The sequence below is a fragment of the Paroedura picta genome, chromosome 17 (assembly GCF_049243985.1).
Source record: "Paroedura picta isolate Pp20150507F chromosome 17, Ppicta_v3.0, whole genome shotgun sequence".
Taxonomy (NCBI): Eukaryota; Metazoa; Chordata; class Lepidosauria; order Squamata; family Gekkonidae; genus Paroedura; species Paroedura picta.
Window position 1 is genome coordinate 12517530 of NC_135385.1, and position 21914 is coordinate 12539443.

Sequence of the window (21914 nt, forward strand, 5' to 3'; positions counted from 1 at the left end):
CGTATCCCCCATGAAGGCTCAAGGGAGTGGCAGGTACCAGTAGATGAGCGATTGGGATGCGAGTATCCTGCATAGTGCAGGGGGTTGGACTAGATGACCCATGAGGTCCCTTCCAACTCTGTTATTCTATGTTTCTATGGTTGGTCAAGAAAGTCCCAGGTTCAGTCCTTGGCATCCCCACTTAAAGGGTCCAGGGCAGGCTTTCTCAAATCGTGACTGCACTATTGCCTCACTTCTGGGATTTCACAAAGCCTGAAGAATGTTTCAGGGGTTTCTCGATGGGAAAAAAGTTGAGAAAACCTGGGCTTAGGGTAGTGCTGTGGAGCAGCTACCTCTGCGTGAGGCCCTGGGAAACCACAGAACCATAGAGCTGGAAAAGTCCAGACAGGCCATCTAGTCCCAACCCCTTGCTCAATGCAGGATCAGCCTAAAGCAGGGGTAGTCAACCTGTGGTCCTCCAGATGTCCATGGACTACAATTCCCATGAGCCCCTGCCAGCAAATGCTGGCAGGGGCTCATGGGAATTGTAGTCCATGGACATCTGGAGGACCACAGGTTGACTACCCCTGTGCTACAGGACTGGCAACTCTACAAAACCTTGTCTCCTAACAGCAAAGGACCAGCTCCCCCCCCCAAAGCAAAAGAATTCACATACCTTTTCCATTTGAGCCCACTGGTCCAGAACATCGCTTGCAAAATTGAAATATTCGGGCACTGCCAGCTCACCCCGGTTCACAGCTTCATAGTATGATATAATTGGAGAGGGGGCAGATCTCTGGGCTTGGCGGGGGAGGAGCAAGCAAGGGGAGGGCAGTTTCCGGCAGAATCTTAAGAGCGTCTTCATAGTGCTCATTCATAAGGCAGAGCGACACAACGTTGCTTGGCTTCGCTCCTCTGTAACAAATTTTAAAAACCAGTGATCACCTGGATTGCATCATTCTATTGCACCTAAAGCCTCTAAGGATCAATTTAGAACTCTTGTTTGTTCATACCAATACATTGATCCTGATCTGGAATTCAACCAGAAGCTAGTGCAGCTGCCTGGGCATGGCCTTCCAAATTGTTCTAGTGAGGACTATCTGCATGCTGGACTAGTTGCAATTTCGGCATCGGAGACAAAGGCAGACCTGCATACAGTAATCTAACCTAAAAGGTAAAGGTGAAGGTCTCCCCTGTGCAAGCACCGGGTCATGTCTGACCCTTGGGGTGACGCCCTCCAGCGTTTTCATGGCAGACTCAATACGGGGTGGTTTGCCAGTGCCTTCCCCAGTCATTACCGTTTACCCCCCAGCAAGCTGGGGACTCATTTTACGGACCTCGGAAGGAGGGAAGGCTGAGTCCACCTTGAGCCGGCTGCTGGGATCGAACTCCCAGCCTCATGGGCAGAGCTTTCAGACTGCATGTCTGCTGCCTTACCACCCTGCGCCACAAAGAGGCTCTCAATCTAACCTGGAGGTGACCTTTGTATGAATCTCTGTAGCCAGGTGTTCTGGGGCCAGGTGGACATTAGTGGCTTAGCTTGGGAGAGGTGGTTAAAATGCCAGCCTGGCAGGGGCTCATGGCAACTGTAGTCCACGGACATCCGGAGAGCTACAGTTAGGCCACCCCTGTCCTAGACCAACCATCTAACCGCTACACCAAACCAGATCTTCACGTTTATTGCCAGGCTGTTTTCATGCCTCTTGGCTAGTTTTCATCGCTCGTTTTTATATCTGTCATTCATACCTGGCAGTTTTCGTGTTGTTCTTACTTTGTGAGCCCCCTCAAGCAGGTCTTTAGACGGGCAACACATAGGATTTCAAAGTAAGCGAATAATAATAAGTAAAAATAAAATCAGGAACGTCCCACTCACGCCTGGGCTGTTCCCGAACAGCACGCTAGAGGGCAAGCCATCACACAGAACTTCAAGGAACGCAAACTCACGTTTGTTTACGCTTGTTTTCCCTGTGCTTGTCCCTGGAGTCAGTTTTCTAGGCTTTCCCCTAGAAAGGCTGAGAGAACAAGGGAAGAGGGGGCGTACAGGGGCTCTCTTGTGCCTCTGAGATCCACCATGCAATACTGGAACATAGAAGGAAGCAGGGATCTAGCATGAGTGTTTTTGCATGCTTTTAATATACATGTGCATATAATTGTACACGGATCAGCCATCCCAGGACTCGGGAAGCTGTAAATTCCAGCTTTTCGGAGGGCGTTTGAGGTCAGCGGAGGGCAGGCAAGCAAAGTTTTGGCACCGACAGTATTGCATTATTCTCCCTTCCCCCTGGGTTGTTTTTCTTTAAGGCCTGGCATTGAACAAGCAGCATTTCGGTGTATTCACTGAGAAGGGGTTCTCCGCAAGGGATTTGCCTTGACTGCGACTTCAAGGGGAAGGGAAAACATTGAACTCGAAACAAATTACCTCATTCGACTGGTTGAAGAGTTGGCCAGGGTCAAGCTGGAGAGGGGAGTCCTCTTTAGTGGAGATGGTTCTTCCACGGAGTTTTGGCCGGTGCTTTGCTCAAAAGGGCCGGCCTGGCGCTACAGGAATGACAGCAAGATCACAGTTGTTTGGCGTCTCTCTCCCACCCTGCAGGCTTCCCAGGAAATCCCTGCCCAAAGGAGGAGTAGGCTGATATCAAACGACATCAGCCACTGAGAGGCTGGGGAACCTGGGGGTGGGGCCAGGGAGAGAGGGGAAAAGTCTTCCCAGGCCTCTGATAAGGCGTGGAGACGTGGCAGAGAAACGGGGATGGATTGCAAGGAGAATAACAACTACAGTTCCCATGAGCCCCTGCCAGGGGACATCTGGAGAGCCACAATTTGGCAACTCCTGGAGTAGATGTTCTGTGTTACCTGATGGAAATAGTAGCCACAGTAGCTAACCCTGCTTCAACACCCTGACGTTCCTTGGTTTGAGACGTCCCAAAAGAAAACCTTTTCTTTCTCTGGGTGTGGAATTGTAACTGTTTTAAAGCAGAGCTCTGCTGCCCCTTGCTGTGAACAACCAAACGCCGTGTGACATGCTGTGGGCCATTCCGCACTCGTCCAAAATAGCACAATGGTTACAAATTGAAATCGCTACTGTTTTGCTGTTATGCACAATGTCATTGACAATCTGCAACACTCCTGAAACCGATCCGCAAAAAGCGCTTCGTTGTAGCGCTTTCAGGGAAATCCCAAAAAGTGGATTCACCCTCCGGAAAGCGCTACACTCCTGCAACCAATCTGCAACACTAGCGGGAAAGTTCTGTGCGTTACCACTGTTGCGGTTTCTGCAAAGTCCCTCCCCCTGGCTCTCTCCTCTGAACTTCCGGCGAAGCGATCGCCATTTTTTTTTCTCCGAGCGAGTGGAGATCAACGCACCGGCGAGCCTTCGTTTACCCAGTGAGGCTTCCCTGGCTGCAGAGCAGTTTTAAGTCACCAAGCACGAAACAACACACAGCCCCATTTGCTGGTTTATTTTCCCTTTATTTTTCACTCTTTTTTCGGCCAAAAATCGCGCCCGTGCCGGGTGGGGGGTTAATTTTTTTTCCACTCGGGGGGAGCGTGTCAACGATGAAACGGCAGCTCAAACACCACCTGCTACCTAGATGGGTCTCTCCGTTGCAACGAATCAACGCAGATTTGTTGCAACGTGTGTTTGTTTGTTTGTTTTTTTTAAACTTCCTTAAAGGGAAAGGAGCTTTTTGGGAGCATGATAACGGCCGCCCATTGGCTGCTTGACGACCAGGGGCGGGACGAGCTCGGCAATAGCGCTTCCTGGCTAGCGATTTTTGCCGAGACCGGAAACCTGTGGGAAATGATAGAAATGCAACTGGATTCCACTACAAAGCCAGGTATGCATAACGATGAATTCCACAATTTTAAATGGTGTTTTTTCGTCCCACAACCAATTTGCCACATAGATCCTGGTGCGCAATGGCCCTGTACCTTATCCACCAAGGCAGGCATGGCCAAGCTGTGGCCTTCCAGATGTCCATGGACTACAATTCCCACAAGCCCCTGCTGGGAATTGTAGTCCAAGGACATCTGGAGAGCCAGTTTGGCCACCCCTATATCAAGGCAAATGAGCCTCTTGTGGCGCAGAGTGGTAAGGCAGCAGACATGCAGGCTGAAGCTCTGCCCATGAGGTTGGGAGTTCGATCCCAGCAGCCGGCTCAAGGTTGACTCAGCCTTCCCTCCTTCCGAGGTCGGTAAAATGAGTCCCCAGCTTGCTGGGGGGTAAACGCTAACGACTGGGGAACGCACTGGCAAACCACCCCGTATTGAGTCTGCCATGAAAACGCTGGAGGGCGTCACCCCAAGGGTCAGACATGAGCATACCCTTAAGCCACTTCAAACCTTGCTTGAAGGGAGCACACCTTGCAGGAATGGTGGGCATCGTTATAAGTGAATTCTACAAGGGGCAGGATTGATGCTCAGTCATCCTGTTGATAGTTTATAAAGCAGCGCAGGTACTGCTCCAAGATCTGATTGACTCTCACAGTCTGGCCGTTAATTGTCGGGTGGTAAGCAGAACTGAGACCCCCACAAATTTCAACCGGGCCCCCCAGAACCAGACAGTGAACTGAAAACCTCCGTCTGGCAAAACCTTACTCAGAAAAGCGTGGAATCTAAGGATGGGCTGGACAAACAGCTCGGCCAGGCCGAGGGCTGTGGGTAAGGAGGCACATGGCACGGAGTGTGCCCGTTTGGAGAAGAGATCCACCCCCACCCCCAGATTTCTATCTTACCATGGCTTGGGGGAAGTCCATGGAGATGACCGCCCTCAGGAGACTCAGTGAACCAAAGGGTTGCAAGAGACCCAGGGATTCACCCATCTCCGTTTGATAGCAAGGCAAACAGAGCAGCCCTTACACGTGCCTCTCCATCTCCACGGACACGCGGCATCCAAAGCTGCCTGAGAACCAGGGTGTAGGTCTTCATGAAGCCACAATGACCCGCAATCATACTGTTGTGGCCTTGGCCAGTACTGAGCCCCGGAGGGGTTCCGGTATATACATCCTCCCCCCTTACAAAACAAGCCACTAAAGTCCACCAGGGTCTCCTGGAGGGATGCCAGCACTGGGTCTCTTCCCAGCGCCTCCATTAGAGTCCCAGTTCAGCTCCCCCAGGTTGTCCCTTGGGGAGGGGTGCAGGGGTTGCGCCTCTGTGCTCCAGGAACGCCGTCTCAGTTGTACAGAGATTCCCCGAGACACCTTTCTGCCACCGCTGCCATGGCTGGGAGGAGGCGGACAGAATTTAAGGGATTAACGGGGAGGATTTTAGGCCTCAGTCAAACTGCCAAGTCCTTCCTCAACATGGGTTTAAATTACAGGTAGAAAGGGACTGGCTGGATATTAGGAATTTTTTTTACAGTATGCGTGGCTTCCTAAGGAGGTGGTGAGCTTCCCATCACTGGCATTCTTCTTCAACCAGCAGCTGCACAAGAAGAAGAAGAACTGGCCTAGCTAAAATGAGGTCCCAATTTACTCTTGATTTCAATGTGTGCCACTTTCATCCGTAGTACAAATATAAGTGATTAATTCCACATAACCTAAAATACATCCAGCTTCTACCTTCATTGTACCTTGCATGCAATTATAATATTCCAATGTAGTTCCTTAGTCTGACAATCAGACCTTCATCCTGTAATTCAAAGAAAACAAATCAATGCTACATACAGTTAGGGATTAGAAACAGCAACTTGATAGATACATAATGTATTACTATATCCATAATGTCAAAAATTATATACCTTAGACTATCCCATAGACTGTACGTTCAATTTTCAAAGTGGAGAATTCTATATGTTCCGAACGCTGTCTGTGCAAGGACCTCAAAATGACTTCACTGTGTCATAGTTTTAAAATAACTTGCCCTAAATGGCAAATGCTTGTTCCAGTGTCACTTAAAGGGACAACCCTACAAAAAACAAGGCAGGCCCCACATTGTGTTCAATCCAAGAGGCATTAATATATCCAATGCACAAATAACTTTCCCTCAGTAACAATCTACAGGAAATATTGATTCTCTGATGTGGCAATGTCAAAAAATCTCTAATCTCCAAAGCTATGCTTCAATTAGTCAATGTGCTCTGTTAAAGGTACATCTTTAATGTGAAGTTTGATACACGAGATATGTTCCATTTTTCTTCCTTTCAAGGGTCTCGTAGAAACACCTATATACGATAAGCCACATTTTTAGTTAAACAATTAATGAAAGGATTAACCAAAATCCTAACATCATTATAGGGATTAAGAAATTAATCAACCTCTAACATTAATTTGCAGATAGAACAAACACCACAACAAAATTTTTCTTTTGGAAGCTTCCTTAAATATAAACCTCTCCTCTATCCCTGGAGGTGATTAGTTCTCTAATATTATGGGGATGGGAAAAGAGGTTTATATTGACACCTCTGTATATAAGCCATCAAATGCCAATGGCTATTAATAATATTCTTCTGTTGATAGGCATAAGCCAAAAATGTGAAAGAACGAGCAATTCTGTTCAGCAGCTGCTTTTTCTTGTATTTTAAAAGACTTTTGCACTGAGTCACCGACTCTCTCTCTTGCACTGTTGTGACTGTCTGTAACCCCTTTCTATTAGAGAAATAGTGAGTGATCACTAACCTGCTTAAATCCCATAATTCTATCATTGCTACGCTTGTGTCCCACTGCTTAGGTGCATAGAATCACAGAATCATAGAGTTGGAAGGGGCCATAGAGGCCATCTAGTCCAACCCCCTGCTCAACGCAGGATCAGCCCTAAGCATCCTAAAGCATCCAAGAAAAGTGTGCATCCAACCTTTGCTTGAAGACTGACAGTGAGGGGGAGCTCACCACCTCCTTAGGCAGCCTATTCCACTGCTGAACTACTCTGACTGTGAACATTTTTTTCCTGATAGCTATCCGATATCATTCTCCATGTAGTTTAAATCCATTACTGCAGCGTCTATCTTCTGCTGCTCTCCTCTACGTGACGGCCTTTCAGATATTTCAAGAGAGCAATCATGTCCTCACTCAACCTCCTCTTCTCCAGACTGAACATTCCCAAGTCCCTCAACCTATCTTCACAGGGCTTGGTCCCTTGGCCCCAGATCATCCTCGTCGCTCTCCTCTGTACCCTTTCAATTTTATCTACGTCCTTCTTGATGAAGCATGGGATGAAACAAATTTTAATGCAATAAGGTATTGCAGTCTGTGGGTTTCTAGTATGAAAAGACCACCAATTTGCCATGTGCATTCAAGTGTCCAAATAATTAAAGTGTCCCAAAAAGCGATTTGTTTAAAATCCTTCTGTGCTACAAATTTAATTGTGCTATGCTGGTAATTCGACGAATCAATAAAGTCCTGAAACGTCTCATTGTACAAATGAGTACAAATTGTACAAATGAGTACAAATAATAAAGATACCATTGAGAAAATACACACACAGAAAAAATACCTACAAAAACAGATTAATATTAGGGTTCCATAGCCATGCTCTCTCAATGTACAGCATAAATAGATTAGCCCCTACAGGAGCCATGGTGCTTCCCATTGAATGACCACAAGTTTGTAAAAATAAAGATCCAAAGCAATTGTTTTCCAGCACAATGTCTAATAAATTCAACAGAATATGAGCGGGAAGGTGACTACCCCTGAACTAAGGATTCAACAACATTAATAAAGTGGATGGTGTCTCTTAATACCGAAGCAGAGTATGGTGAGTATCTCTGCAAATTAAAGTTCAAAAATGTTGATAAAAGTTCAAAAAATCGTCCCTGCTGGGCCATGATAGGTCTTAGAGTGACTCAGAAAACCTTTGGTGGCATGAGTCTGGGAAAGACTCTTATGGATCTTTGGAAGAACACAGAGCTTTGGGATTTGGGGAAATTTGTTCTGCAAAAATTGGGCCTCATGTTTTGTAATATAATTAAGACCTAATCCTTCATGGGCAACAATCCTAATAGTTCTCATGACCTGGGTGTAAACTGCAGGTAGCTTTTATTCCAATCCCAGGTTGATTCAGTCCCTGCCGTCTACACAGAATGCAATTTCCATTTTGATTTGCGCCGATTTAAATTTTCCTTCTGCAGCAAGAAGGATTGATCCGGAGTGACCCTACCTTTATTGTGCGATATCTTAGAGTGCTTTTAAACCTCAATATTTCAAGATTTGGATTGAGAAAGCAGGCTGTTTTGAACCTCCGTGGTAGAGACACCCTGATTGGCCAAAGGTGGCCATGTGTCAAGCTTGCTTTAAAGGAGAAGCCCCTAATTTCTCTCAACTCCTGTCGGTCTTGGATTTTTTTCTCCCTCCTCTGCCTTCTCCGATCCTCTCTCCCCCCCTCCAAGAAAAGAAAGAGGCGGCTTGGCTCCCCCCCCCTTCTGAAGTATCCTCACCATGTGCAGAAAACTTTCCTGTTTCAATGGGGAGGGGGCGGAAGAGGAAGACCCGAGTTCAAATCGATCTGAATTCAACAGGATTGACAATGGAATAAACAAAGTAAGTGCAGACTCTGCCCTAGTTCCTTCTGGTGTAAAGAGTAATAGGCAGAAAGGCCATGCAAACTTCCCCAGTAATAAAAGACCAGAAGGAAGAGAGAGAGAGGTCTCCTCATCCTCAAACATCTCCGTGGCTTCATTCACATTTCTTCCACTTTTTGTTAAAGCCCGTTCTCACTGTTTATCAAGCTAAGCCAGGGCCTCGCATGGCTGCCGGCTTTCCCTTTTGGTTCCTTTCCAAAGAGTCAGCCAGCTTTCCAAGGAGACCGGAGGTCACCTTTGTTTGTGGCAAGCCCTGCTCTCGCTATTGTGGTGTGGGAATGCTGCCACGTGTCCCCATGATAAGCCCAGGGACGTATTAGCCAGGGCCAGGCATTCCCAGGACCCTTTCTAGTCCCCTCTGGGTGCCTACGAAGCAGTGGACGATGGGGATGAGGATACCGTGGCTCCCCGTTCTCCTCAGTTTCGGAGCCTACGCAGCAGCCAATGGCGTTGAGCCAACGGGGGGGCAGCCTGAGGAAACGGCTCTCCCCAAAATCGAAGAGGAGGACAATGTTTTAATCTTAAAGAAAAGCAATTTCGATAGGGCTCTGGCGGAAAACCGGTACCTGCTGGTGGAGTTCTGTAAGTATTGATCACTTACGTCTGTCGAGGCTTTGGGGGTGCGACGTTTGACTTGGAATCAATGGAGCTTGAACGCATTCGCGGCTTGCTAAAATCTACAGGTGTCTTTTGTTTTCTTGAAAGGCATTTCAGATATCTCAGGTGTCTTATCTGGACAGAGCCCCTGCGCTGGAGACAATGTGCAATCCATGTGCGGGTCAGCATGTGTTGGTTTTGCTGCAGGGGAGGGTCACAGTTGGGAGCTGCGTCCAGAACGACATCCGTGCAGTGCTGTGATGTGTGCGTTATCAGTGTGAGAAAACGTGCATCATGCTTGACAGTGTTTTGAGTATTTTAAGGAGGAGGCTTAGTTTCTCAAAAGAGAAAGTGAGCTCACTGCTTAATTTTTTTTTTGAAGGCCCTTACTCAGTTTCAGACGCAAAACCATTTGGTTGGTTCCGTATCCAGAATGTGCCATCTGACTGGACATTTGTGTCCTGTTCTTTCTCGAGGCATTGTACAACAGCCCTGTGAGGTAGGTCAGGCTGGGAAAGAGCCTGCAGCCTCCCAGGCCCTAGTCAGGCCCTCTAAGTTTACACCGGTCCTATGAGAATAATACCAGCTTACCTTACAGGGCTGTTGTGAGGATGCTAACCGGATAATAGATCTGAAACATGTGGTAGACGGGAAATGCAGTATACACACACACACAAAATATCTTTTAAAATGCTTTTCAACTGGAGCAAAGCTTTTCGCTGAATCTGACAGTCTTGTAACACACAGGCATATATTGTTTGAAATTCTGAACATGGAAATATCGGGGAGCTAGTCAGAAGTGACTCACTGAACAAACAAAGATAAGGTAGCTAAATGTAGTAATGTTTGTGTTTGAGGCAGCAGGTGAAAAGGGGGCAGGTGTGTGGGCTGTGCTAGCTCCTGAATTCTTTGGAAGTGGTGTATTTTGGCTGTGTGCTGTGTTCTTCCCCCTCAAGTCATGTGGCCTTGTAAAACATTATGGGAATAACAATATGTACTCTAGCTAGCAGGGGTAGTCAACCTGCAATCCTCCAGATGTCCATGGACTACAATTCCCATGAGCCCCTGCCAGCATTCGCTGGCAGGGGCTCATAGGAATTGTAGTCCATGGACATCTGGAGGACCGCAGGTTGACTACCCCTGCAGTAAGGGGCAAACGCAGATGGCAAGGAATGAGGAGGTAGTAGTTTGACCTTGCATATGACTAGTTGTGATCATAAATGTTTCCTACAAAGAAGGGGGCAGGTCTTCTTTGCTGCGGGGGGGGGGGCTGTTTTGATTTCTAAAGAGCATTTGCCACAACTCAAGGGTGCCTGGAAGCAGATTCCTCCGGTGTGACTAATCACGACTGTTCTGCTGAGATTAATTGGGGCAAAAAAGCCACCTCCGCAGGTGAAATCTCCCTTAACCATCTCCGCAGGCCGGTTTCTCAAAGGGGACTTTCCTAATATTTTATCTCCAATGCTCTTTCCTGCAAATTATCCCTGGATGGATTCAGCAAAAAAAAAAACAAACGGTGTGAGAATCAGATTCTCGCATATGATATATATGTGAAATATCTCACACGGCATCCTTGGTTCACATGGTGATTCAAGCACCACGCTCCCTCCTGCACCTCTGGGCTCCTCGTGCCCTGCCCGAAAGATGGGTGTGTGGGTGCAACACAAGAGTGTGTGTGTGTTTGTGTGTGTACAGGGAGACTAAGATGCAAGGTGGTCAAGGCACCCAGTAGAGAAGAAGATGCATAAAAATCAAGAAATGTCAGAAATGCCTGCGGCAGCACCCTGCTTCTTTCCATTTCTACCTGGTGCACAGGTCCCCCCCTGGCCATCAGCAGTGGTGGTGGGAGGGGGGTAGAGTTGCAAGGACCAGGTTTAGAAACTCCCGGAGATTTGAGCCTTAGGAGGACAGGAAGCTCAGCAGGGGACAATACTATAGAGTCCACCCTGCAAAACATTGATTTTCTCCAAAGGAACCCTAATCTGGACATGAGTACCTTGCAAGGCTGCAGGAGGAGGGCTATTTCTCAGAACCTGCACGTTAAGCGTTTTCTGCCCAGATCTCGCATTCGGAACCCTGAGCCTACCCAGACGCCCGGCTTTTGCGTGTCCCAGGCTGCCCCACCGGAAGACCACTGGAGAACAGAAGATTTATTTCACCTACTGTGAATCTTTCTTCTCAGTGGTTTGAAGAGGGGGCAGTCTGATTTTCCCCACCTTGGGGGTTCAGGGATACCAGCTAGTTCTGCATAGGTCAGCCATAGTCAGAGGATGTGGGTCACATCCAGAGCATGAGGAGGTCAGCTAGAGAGAGGGTGAGATGAGTTTTGGGTCTTACTATGGAGAGCAAGGGGTTTTTGCTGAGTCTCCTAACATAGGGGTAGTCAACCTGTGGTCCTCCAGATGTCCATGGGCTACAATTCCCATGAGCCCCTGCCAGCAAACGCTGGCAGGGGCTCGTGGGAATTGTAGCCCATGGACATCTGGAGGACCACAGGTTGACGCGAGGTTGGTGTCTTTCCTGTGACGGACTGCTCTACTACAAACTGAGGAATCCTGGGAGAAGCCCCTCCCCAACAAGGTTGCAAGAAAGCTCTTGACCCTGCCACATAGAGGAGGGGCTTATCCCAGGTGTAAGACTGCCCCGCCTTTGAGCCACCGGTAAATCCTCAGAGTTGGAAGAGACCTCCAGGGTCATCTATTCATCTAGCCAACAGGTGAACTACAGCTTGAATATTCCTGGCCAGTAGGAATCCAATGGATACTTCAAAAGCTCCAAACACAAAGATTTCACCACCTCGTTGAATCGTACTTACCTATCTTCTGGGTCTTCGGGGGAAGTGGAGAAAGGCGTGGTTGACTCTTTTTCTTCCCGTAGCTTCCCAAAGAATCTTGGTCGTGTTCCGCAGGTCCTTTCAGCACCTGCTTTATCACACAAAGCCTGTTCCCTGGCATTTCTGGAAAGGGGCAGGGCAGCTGTGTGAAACCCAGGGCAAAGTCTCTTAGGACATGGAGGAATAACCTGGAAGCAGAGACCTTTTCGCCCTTCCCGTCTGGCCTCCGTTGCCAGGAGTCACCTGCTGGAAAAGGGGGGGAATGGGGCACCAGGGTGGCCACGGACTCTGAACCTTGTGCTCTCCTCGCTTGGCATCCCAACATTTTAGCTTCAGCAGCAGGTTTTTAAACAGTGTTCCCAAACTGAGAGCCAGTTTGGTGTAGTGGTTAGGAGAACGGACTTCTAATCTGGCACATCAGGTTCGATTCTGTGCTCCCCCACATGCAACCAGCTGGGTGACCTTGGGCTCGCCATGGCGCTGATAAAACTGTTCTGACCGAGCAGGAATCTCAGGGCTCTTTCAGCCTCACCCACCTCACAGGGTGTCTGTTGTGGGGAGAGAAAAGGGAAGGCGAATGGAAGCCGCTTTGAGACTCCTTCGGGTAGGGAAAAGCGGCATATAAGAACCTTCTTCTTCTTCTTCTTCTTCTTCTTCTTCTTCTTCTTCTTCTTCTTCTTCTTCTTCTTCTTCTTCTTCTTCTTCTTCATGTTTCACAAGACAAACAGAACAGAGCCTCCTTAGAAAGTCAGGAGAGCCCTGCTGGATCAGCCTGGATGGAAGTCCATCTAGGCCAGTATCCTGTTTCATGCAGTTCCTCTTGCTCTTTCAGGGCTGAAATCTGATTTGTTTTTTCTATATTAGGAATTTGGACATCTGTGGGTTTCGTATATTCAGCCTGTTTAAAAACATCTAGTTCAATGCAGCCATAAATGGCTTTTTGTTTCGTTTTATCTGTAACCGCTCCGCAGAAGCGGTATAAATAAAAGGCTAAGGGGGTAGGGGTGGGCCCTGTCCGCGATGGGCAAGGGGGCACATTGGCCCCTTTGCCTACGGACTGACAAGTGCAGGGGCCAATCGCCAGGCGCCTTGCCCGCAGACTCACTGATGTGGCGGCTGTGCTTCCCGCCCATCGCCAACCCTCCCGTGCCCCTCTCCCTCCCCCACCCCCACCCCCATGCAGCCACCCCCTCCCGTGGACCCCGGGGAGCATGCCACTCGCATCGCTGGTGCACCGGCTGTGCTTCCCGGCCCGGCAGGAACCTCCCGCACCTGTCCGCCTCCCCCACTAACCCCGCACACGCCCTTCACCGCCTCTCCCCCCCCAAACACCCACCTAGCCACCCATCTCTCCCCCTACCTATTTCCCCGCAGCCCCCCCCCCCACACTCAATTGCCCCTCCCTCACCATCCCTTCAATGATGTCTGGGTATTGAGGGCAACTGGCAGAACCTTATAAAACCAGGCCACGATCTGGTTAGTTTCAGTAACAAAACCCCATCAAAAACCTGAGCCGGTTCAAAGAAAGGTTTGGTCTTTGGTCCACAGCACAGTAAGGAATCTTGGATTTTTCTTCTTCTTTTTCAAGGAGAACATATTGTTAAAGCCGATCTCTTTTGAACAAGGGAGAGTAGTCAGTCCCATTTTCTCTTATTCTTATCTCTGGATTAAACAGTAACGAAAGCTAATCAATCGGAGAACTTTCCAGTAATAGCCCTGAGCAAAGCCAAGCAGGTATGACCCTTGTAAGAGGTCCCCCCCCTCCAGAATACAGCATTAAACGGCCTTGATGTAATAAAATTCTTGATTAAGGGCACTTAATCACAAGAAACCTTCCATATACCAGGGATGCCAACTGTTTTCTTATGGCTGTCAGTTCAGGCTCCTCGTCCGTCTCTCCCTCACCGCAATATGAAAGAACCTTATTCTAGGAGATGGTCTTCTGAACGGCCACAAGAATCCAAAACATGCCCCACTAGTTCACAATCAGGCCCAATTTCAAGTTCTGGACGTTGAGAGCCATGCACTACTTTAAGAACAAGACTGGGACACCAATCCCCAGGTGGGACTTGAAGCTCCCTTGGCATTCCAGCTCAATTCCAGGTGACAGAGATCAGTTCCCCCGGAGAACATGGTTGCTCTGAAGCAGGGGTAGTCAAACTGCGGCCCTCCAGATGTCCATGGACTACAATTCCCAGGAATTGTAGTCCATGGACATCTGGAGGGCCGCAGTTTGACTACCCCTGCTCTGAAGCCTGGTCTCCATTGCATTAAACTCCACTGAGGCCCCTCCCTGTTCCAAATCCTGCCAACTCCCAGCTCTACCCCCAAAATCTCAAAGTATTTCGCAACCCAGAGCTTGCAGCTCTCTGAGGACTGCTTGCTTGCTTGCTTGCTTGCATGAACCTGCCTGTTGTCTGAGATTAGCTACAGAGGTTTGTTGACGGATGGGAAGGTGTGCCAAGCCGGGCTTTGGAGCTGGGCCCTCAGTTTTAGGAATCTCTCCCCCACATTAGGCCTACTGGAGGTGTGGTCTGGGGCTGCAGAGGCCTGCAGTCCAATTTCCCCGTTCAGTCATGCAGCCCATAATCCCGGGCCCACCTCAAAGGGTTGTCGTGAGGATAAAATGGGAAAGAAAAGCTCTTCTGTGGGAAATGTGATAGATAAACTGATCTATTTTTATGCGGTTGATTTCCTTACAGACTTCATCACTGGTTTCACTGATTTTTAAAATTATTATTATTTGGAGCCCTTACTGGCATCTGCTGAACTAATCATGCTGCTAATTCCTGTTCCATTTTGTGGGGTTTTTTAATTGTGTCATTGCAGTCTTTTGTGTGTGTGTGTGTGTGTGTTATATAATATTTTGCAAACATTTCACAGGGAACTACATTTTTGTGAATTTTTTATAGTTTTGTGAATTTTTTATAGTTGTCATAAGTTTAAAGATTTTATAGAAATTACCATTTAATTATGATTTTATGATTTAAAAGCATTTAACATTTTATTTAGCCTTTATCGTTCTGGTCTACGTCAGTGGTCCCCAACCTTTTTATCACCAGGGACCAGTCAATGCTTGACAATCTTACTGAGGCCCGAGGGGGGATAGTCTTTTGCCGAGAGACGTTGCCGCCGCCTGAGCCCCTGCTCCACTTGCTTTCCTGCCGGCGTCCCTGACTTTTCGCCACCCACTGGGGGGCGCTGCCCACTGGGGGGCGCTGCCCACTGGGGGGCGCTGCCAGCAGCATCTGTGCAGTACCACCCTGAGGGGAGCCCCAGCCATGGCGGCCGCTGGAGAGCACCAAAGGTGAGCCGGTGGCAGAGTGGCAGGGCAGCCCCCGAGGCAGCAGCTGGTGAGGAGGACGGGGAGGAGCCGCGGCCCGGTACTGACTGATCCATGGACCGGTACCGGTATCCGGACCAGGGGTTGGGGACCATTGGTCTAAATGAGCAGGGGCTTGGACAATATGACCCTGGAGGTCCCCTCGAACTCTATGATTCTATGATTCTATGACTGTAAAGAGAGTATTTTTTTATTTACATTTATATACATCTTTAACACTATTTCGCTCCCTTATATATTTGGGAAACAGTCTCCTGGGAGGAGACTGTCCGGAGCCCTGTCCGTCCAGGTCCACCCTGATTGGCCCTCCCCCTCCAGCTCCCGCTCTCCCTCCTTGCCTGCTAGAAGCCTTGTGGCTGCAGCATCCATTGTCGCCCATGAGGAGAGAGGCAGCAACAGGGCTTGGAGGCCTGCAGATACGCTCCTGCTGGGAGGGAGCCGGGGGTGGCGGGAGGAGTTTGCAGCCTCCCTGTGGGCGCAAAGCCCAGTTACTGCTGGCAGGGGGGGGGGCTTTCTACTCCCTTTAGCCCAGCAAGCGCTCTTACCAGAGCCTCCCGTGTCAGCACTGCTGGTGGGGAGGGGGTCCACTCCGTTTAGCCCACTTTGCGGGGCAAAGGGAGCCGTGGCCACCCTCTCGCACCCTCCTGGCTGCTGCCCCTTTTAAAAACGGGCTTTGGTACTAGCTATATATATTTGCAAGCTGCCTGACATGTCGCAGGTACCAGAAAGGCAGTTTAGAGATACCCAGAGTAAATAAATGTCCTCTCTTCTATGCACACCTTGAGAAGACACTGGGAAAGAACATTTGTGATATGAGAATAAGTTTACTATCAGGGCACTGTAGATTTTTCAGGGCAACATTTTATCCATGCACATAAACAGCCCGGAATAAAGGGCTCTCGTGAAATTATGAAGTTGTTACCTGCTAATAAAGTGTGTGTGCTCCCAGTTTCCACTTTTAGATGTTCTCCGTAGCAGCTGAAACAGAATTTCAAACCAGAACGAAGAAGAAAGCTGAGCAGAACTCTGGAACAAGCACCGTAGGGTGGTGGGAGGGACCTCCACTGACCTCCCTGTTTTTTTGTCTTGCGTCTTTGCAGACGTTGCTTTATCCGGGCCGTCTCAGACCTTGGCTGCTGAGTTTGCCAAAGCTGCTGAAGAACTCAGAAGGGCTGCTGTGGACGTCCGGCTTGGCAAAGTCGACGTGACAGACCAGAAGGCTTTTCAGAAGGAATTCGACATCCAGGACTTTCCGACTCTGAAATTCTTTGTCGGTGGCAATCGGAACAATCCCATTGACTGCAAAGGTCAGCAGCCGGTTTTGTGACCTTGCTGGTGTCCTGCTTCCCATCAGAGCTCCCTTAGCCCCGCCTACCACACCGGGTGTCTGTTGTGGGGAGAGGACGAGAAGGCCATTGTAAGCCGCTTTGACCATTTCACGCCAGGCTGCAGGCTGGAGTTTGAGCTGGGGCAGGTTGCCCCGCCTCTTCCTGCTCCCGGATAAGGGAGAGTTTGGCCCGGTGCACCTCGTCCACCCCAGATTTGTGCTCCTGCACGGGAGCCAGGGCAGCAGAGTTCCAAATGCGGAAACGGGCTCTGTGAATCTTTTCGGCAGTGTAGATCAGGGTATTAAAACCGACTCTCCTTCGTCTGGTTTAAGAGCCAGCAAGCTGAAGAATTATTTGAGGAATTCCCATTTGTCTAAAAGAATTCAGCCTTGCACAGCCCCCGAAAACATGCACGTCTGCCTAGTTTCACCCCCAGTTCTTTGGCAGATGGACGGCGGCTGTCCTATTTGTGATCCAAAGGTTTTTAAATGTGGTATATCGTCTATATATTTTCATGCCCACAGAAACCAATCAATTCGTCCCTCTTTGCAGGCGTCAGGGAGGCCTCTGCCTTCGTCACATGGGTACGAAGACAAATTGGATCTTGCATCATGCATCTCAACAGCACGGACCAGGCAAAAGCCTTCATCGACCCTGAAGGATTAGCTGTGATTGGTTTTCTAAAGGTAAACCTTCCATGGGACGAAGCCTTGGATGAAGTGGAATTAAAGGAATTCTTTGCTGCATGAAAACGGGGCGGGGTGGATGGAGTGGGGGAGTCATGAGCCTCACAGAATGGTGTTCAAGACTCTTCTAAAATTCTCCCCATCCATGTTTATCCCTGGAATTTGGGCGTTCCAAATTACCCAGGCCTTTTGCTGAGGTTATAGTTATCACCACTCATTTTCAGCCTTTATTGACCGGTTCTTGTCCAAAGGCCCACCTAGACATGCTTAGCTGTGAATTTCCGTATGTTCTTGTCTGGCTGTTTTTATTTATACAGCCGTACAGATTCTGCTTTTCGGGCAGATGCAGCTCCCAATTAAAATCCACTCCATTTTGTAATTAAAGCCAGTCGCCGAGATACACAGCCTGGAGTTCTTACTGGTTTTACATCACGGAGTTTGTTATTAAGCTATATTCCAAAAAAAAGAAAAATAATTGGTTTACATACCCTGCTTATCTCTACCCGAAGGAATCTCAAAGTGGCTGACAATCACCTTCCCTTTCTCTCCCCACAACAGACACCCTGTGAGGTGGGTGAGGCTGAGAGAGCCCTGACATAACAGCTCTAAGAGACCAAATCAGGGCCACCCATCTGACTACATGTGGAGGAATGGGGAATCAAACCCAAAGTTCCAGCGAGTCAGCTTGGTGTAGCGGTTAGGGGTACGGACTTCTAATCTGGTTCGATTCCGCACTCCCCCACATGCAGCCAGCTGGGTGACCTTGGGCTCGCCACGGCACTGATAAAATTGTTCTGACCAGGCAGTGATATCAGGGCTCTCTCAGCCTCACCCACCTCACAGGGTGTCTGTTGTGGGGAGAGGAAAAGGGAAGGCGAATGGAAGCTGCTTTGAGGCTCCTTTGGGTCGGGAAAAGCAGCATTTAAGAACTCTTCTTCTTCTTCTTCTTCTTCTTCTTCTTCTTCTTCTTCTTCTTCTTCGTCGTCGTCGTCGTCTTCGTCGTCGTCTTCTTCTTCTTCTTCTTCTTCTTCTTCTTCTTCTTCTTCTTCTTCGTCGTCTTCTTCTTCTTCTTCTTCTTCTTCTTCGTCTTCTTCTTCGTCTTCTTCTTCTTCTCCTCCTCCTCCTCCTCCTCCTTCTCCTTCTATTAGAGGCTGCCACTCTTAACCACAGCACCAGCCTTTTTCTACCTTTTGACTATGGTGTAACCCCTGAAAATGTTTGCAGGCTTTGCAGTAACCTTGAACTGATGTCAGCCGGCAACACCTCCCTGCCATGCCCTGGAAGTGATATGTCACCAGAAGTGACATCACCCAGACATTCCAGGGGTCTCCCTCTCCCTATCACCCACCCGGAATTTTAAAAACCCTATGCAACCCTCATCCACCCCCCAAGGGACCCAGCAGCCTGCTCCACCAGGCTCAGTCCTAGGCCCCCTTTCGTTCTCTCCTGTCCATCCTCCCAGAGTAAAAAACACACCAACCCCTAAGAGGACTCATCCATCTGGAGAATGGAGGCCTGCTCCACACACCCCTGTGGGCAAAATCCAGGCAGCAGTGGGAGCTAAGCCCCCGTTCTCACCCAGCAAGCCCCAAAACTGGCCAGTGACCTGGTCCGCCCACCACCGTGACCAGAATCTAGGCTGTGAAGGAGCTAGGCTCCTGTTCCCACCCACCCTCCAACCCCTGAAGCTACTCTGCCAGGCCAACACCCTCCCCCCCCCAGGTAAAAACAGCAAAGGACCCAACCAACCCCAAAACGACTAACCTTGCTGGATACCAGCTGCCACCAACAGGGTCAAGCACAGTTTTGAATAGCTGGGGCCCCTCCCCTTCCCGTCCTCTCCATCATTGGCCATTTTGGGAGAGGGCTGGTCAACCTGCCCAAATAAAGAGAAAACCACCATAGGGGTGTGTGTCTGTAAATATAGAGAGCCAGTCTGGTGTTGTGGTTAGGAGTGTGGACTTCTAATCTGACATGCTGGGTTTGATTCCCTGCTCCCCCACATGCAGCCACCTGGGTGGCCTTGATGTTGCCATGGCACTGATAAAACTCTTCTTCTTCTTCTTCTTCTTCTTCTTCTTCTTCTTCTTCTTCTTCTTCTTCTTCTTCTTCTTCTTCTTCTTCTTCTTCTTCTTCTTCTTCTACATTCCTCCCAACTGCTCCAAGGCTTCAGAATCCCTCTGGGATTACATGTTGGGAAACATGTTGGGAAACTCTGGGGTTACGTGGGGCTGGAAAACACTACCCTGCACCCAACAGGCTCTCCCGTGGTTCTCCCTTTCCCTCCCATCTCTAGAGTTGCCATAGCCTGTCCTGGCCTTGTGTGGGCTGACTTCCCACCCCTCTTTTCTCAACAGCACCCTCAAGGAGGGCTGGAAGAGGCCTTGTGCAATTCTGCCAGGAGCACCCCAGAACTCCCTTTCGGGATGACAACCAGTGACGAAGTCTTTGCCCACTTTGGCATCAGAGAGGACATGATTGTGGTCTTCCAAAAGGTACTGATCGCATCGGCAGCCGGAGTTTTCCAGAGAGCTCACAGCTCTTCTCTGTGTGGTTCTCTCCTTTCCGTGACCAAAATGTGGCTCTCCAGATGTCCATGGACTGCAATTATCATGAGCCCTTGCCATGGACATCTGGAGAGTCACGGTTTGGCCACTCCTGCCATCGGCTAAGCATTGTTGACCACCCCAGTGGGCCTTCATGGCCAAGTGAGGATGGGACCTGGGCCTCTCCTATCAAACCTCCTAACCATGTTGCATGTTGGGGAGAAGAGGAAATGTAGCCCCCCTCCCCAGTGCATGGGTGTCCACATAATACCACACTGCCCACGTTAGCATTGTGTGATTAGAATTGGGATGTGAGTGTCCTGCATAGTGCAGGGGGTTAGATTAGGGTAGTCAACCTGTGGTCCTCCAGATTTTAATGGGCTACAATCCCCATGAGTCCCTGCAAGCAAATGATGGCAAGGGCTCATGGGAATTGTAGTCCATGAACATCTGGAGGACCACAGGTTGACTACCCCTGGACTAGATGACCCAAGAGGTCCCTTCCAACTCTATGATTGTATGATTCTAGAAGACCACCAGCATGGTCTGAGCCACGGAAATATTCTAGGCTCTTTTTGTGGACAAAGCTGGCTGCAGGCCGACACCAGAGCACCTCCTTTGCATGCAGAAGGCCTCAGAGTTGAATCCCTGGGAAGCTCAGCCAGCCTGGATTTGGTGGACGGAGGCTTGGAGGGTAGGGTGGGCGGGCTGGACCAGTGACCTGGCTTTGCATGTTACTTCCTCAAAAGAGCCATTACAGCCAATGGATCCCCCCCCCCCATTTTGTTCATGTCTCACGTCTCTTGTGCTGCAGGGAAAGCCTGTTTATAACGAGGCGGCCGAAGAAGGCAAGCTGAAGGGTGTGGAGTTGACACGGCTGATTAAAACATTCACCATGGATTTAGTCACAGAATATAATCTAGAGGTACGTGTCATCAAGGGGCAAGGGAGTTCCTTCTGGGAACTCACCTGGGTGCTCTAAATCAGGGGTAGTCAAGCTGTGGTCCTCCAGATGTTCATGGACTACAATTCCCATGAGCCCCTGCCAGCATTTGCTGGCAGGGGCTCGTGGGAAGTGTAGTCCATGAACATCTGGAGGACCACAGCTTCACTACCCCTGCTCTAAAGTAGCATAACTTTAAGTTCTATTTTATGATCTGTTTTAAAGTGCATTGTGTCAAGCGACCATATTCTTTTGGTCTTTGATGCATTAACTTCATACAACTTGGTCTGAACGACTCTCATAAAGTTTGAACTGAACACCTGGGTGAACCAAATCCCAGATATCCCTCTGTTTCCTCATTGGCGAGGGAGGAGCATGCAGAACTTTCCAGTTGTTGCTTTTGTTCCAAACCCTTCTTGCAAGCCCATCAGAGGAGACTAACATCGCCTGGGGTCAGCCGGTGCCACAAGGACCGTGAGCGGCAGAGTTGGGGCCTCTATTATAATAACAACAACAACAACATTGGGAATTGTACTGTAGATTGCATCGGGGTATTAATGTGGTTGTTATTCTAATGCGAACCGCCACGAGCCAGCTGGGCTGGGACTGGCCGTCTATAAATTTAATCATAAATAAATATGGCACAATACGATGAGATAACATTTATTGGTATATCGCCAAAGGCCATCACAAAGCACAATTAAAACAATATGGTACAAATACGAGTAAAACAATATTTCTTCAATATTGCGTACATAAAATTGCAAGCATGGGGTACTGAGTTACAATAAGAATAAAAAATGGTTTATCAAGGTGGAGACTTCTGTAAAAAAAGTGAAATATACATATAATAGAATAAGAATATAATAGATAGATAGATAGATAGATAGATAGATAGATAGATAGATTTGTATTTTGCGATAGATAGATTTGTATTTTGCGATAGATAGATAGATAGAGATAGATAGATAGGTAGGTAGGTAGGTAGGTAGGTAGGTAGGTAGGTAGGTAGGTAGGTAGATAGATAGATAGATAGATAGATAGATAGATAGATAGATAGATAGATAGATAGATAGATAGATAGATAGATAGATAGATAGATAGATAGATAGATAGATAGATAGATAGATAGATAGATAATTCTCTC

The 21914-nt window shown here is 48.7% G+C and overlaps 2 protein-coding genes across 17 annotated transcripts in view; one reads left to right on the top strand and one right to left on the bottom strand.

Annotated features, from left to right (window-relative positions):
* Positions 1-13460, bottom strand: part of LOC143827086 (acyl-coenzyme A synthetase ACSM5, mitochondrial-like) — a 35997-nt gene extending 22537 nt beyond the window's left edge. The window contains exons 1-5 of one of the 16 annotated variants that reach the window (XM_077316317.1): positions 13430-13460; positions 5549-5607; positions 2399-2517; positions 1924-2058; positions 656-894 (exon numbers count right to left, since the gene is read on the bottom strand). In XM_077316317.1, coding sequence (XP_077172432.1) covers positions 656-853 — 198 coding nt within the window. In that variant the 5' untranslated portion in view covers positions 854-894; positions 1924-2058; positions 2399-2517; positions 5549-5607; positions 13430-13460. Of the gene's footprint in view, positions 1-655; positions 895-1923; positions 2059-2398; positions 4053-5537; positions 5608-5716; positions 8772-9092; positions 10142-11903; positions 13035-13429 lie in introns of those variants that run through there. The other 15 variants (XM_077316313.1, XM_077316314.1, XM_077316315.1 and 12 more) reach the window with 15 other exon arrangements.
* The window catches only part of PDILT (protein disulfide isomerase like, testis expressed), a 26436-nt gene continuing 13295 nt past the window's right edge, over positions 8774-21914 (top strand). The window contains exons 1-5 of the mRNA XM_077316331.1: positions 8774-9073; positions 16365-16571; positions 17145-17278; positions 19636-19773; positions 20639-20749. Of these exons, the coding sequence (XP_077172446.1) occupies positions 8875-9073; positions 16365-16571; positions 17145-17278; positions 19636-19773; positions 20639-20749 (789 nt within the window). The 5' untranslated portion in view covers positions 8774-8874. The remainder of the gene's footprint in view (positions 9074-16364; positions 16572-17144; positions 17279-19635; positions 19774-20638; positions 20750-21914) is intronic.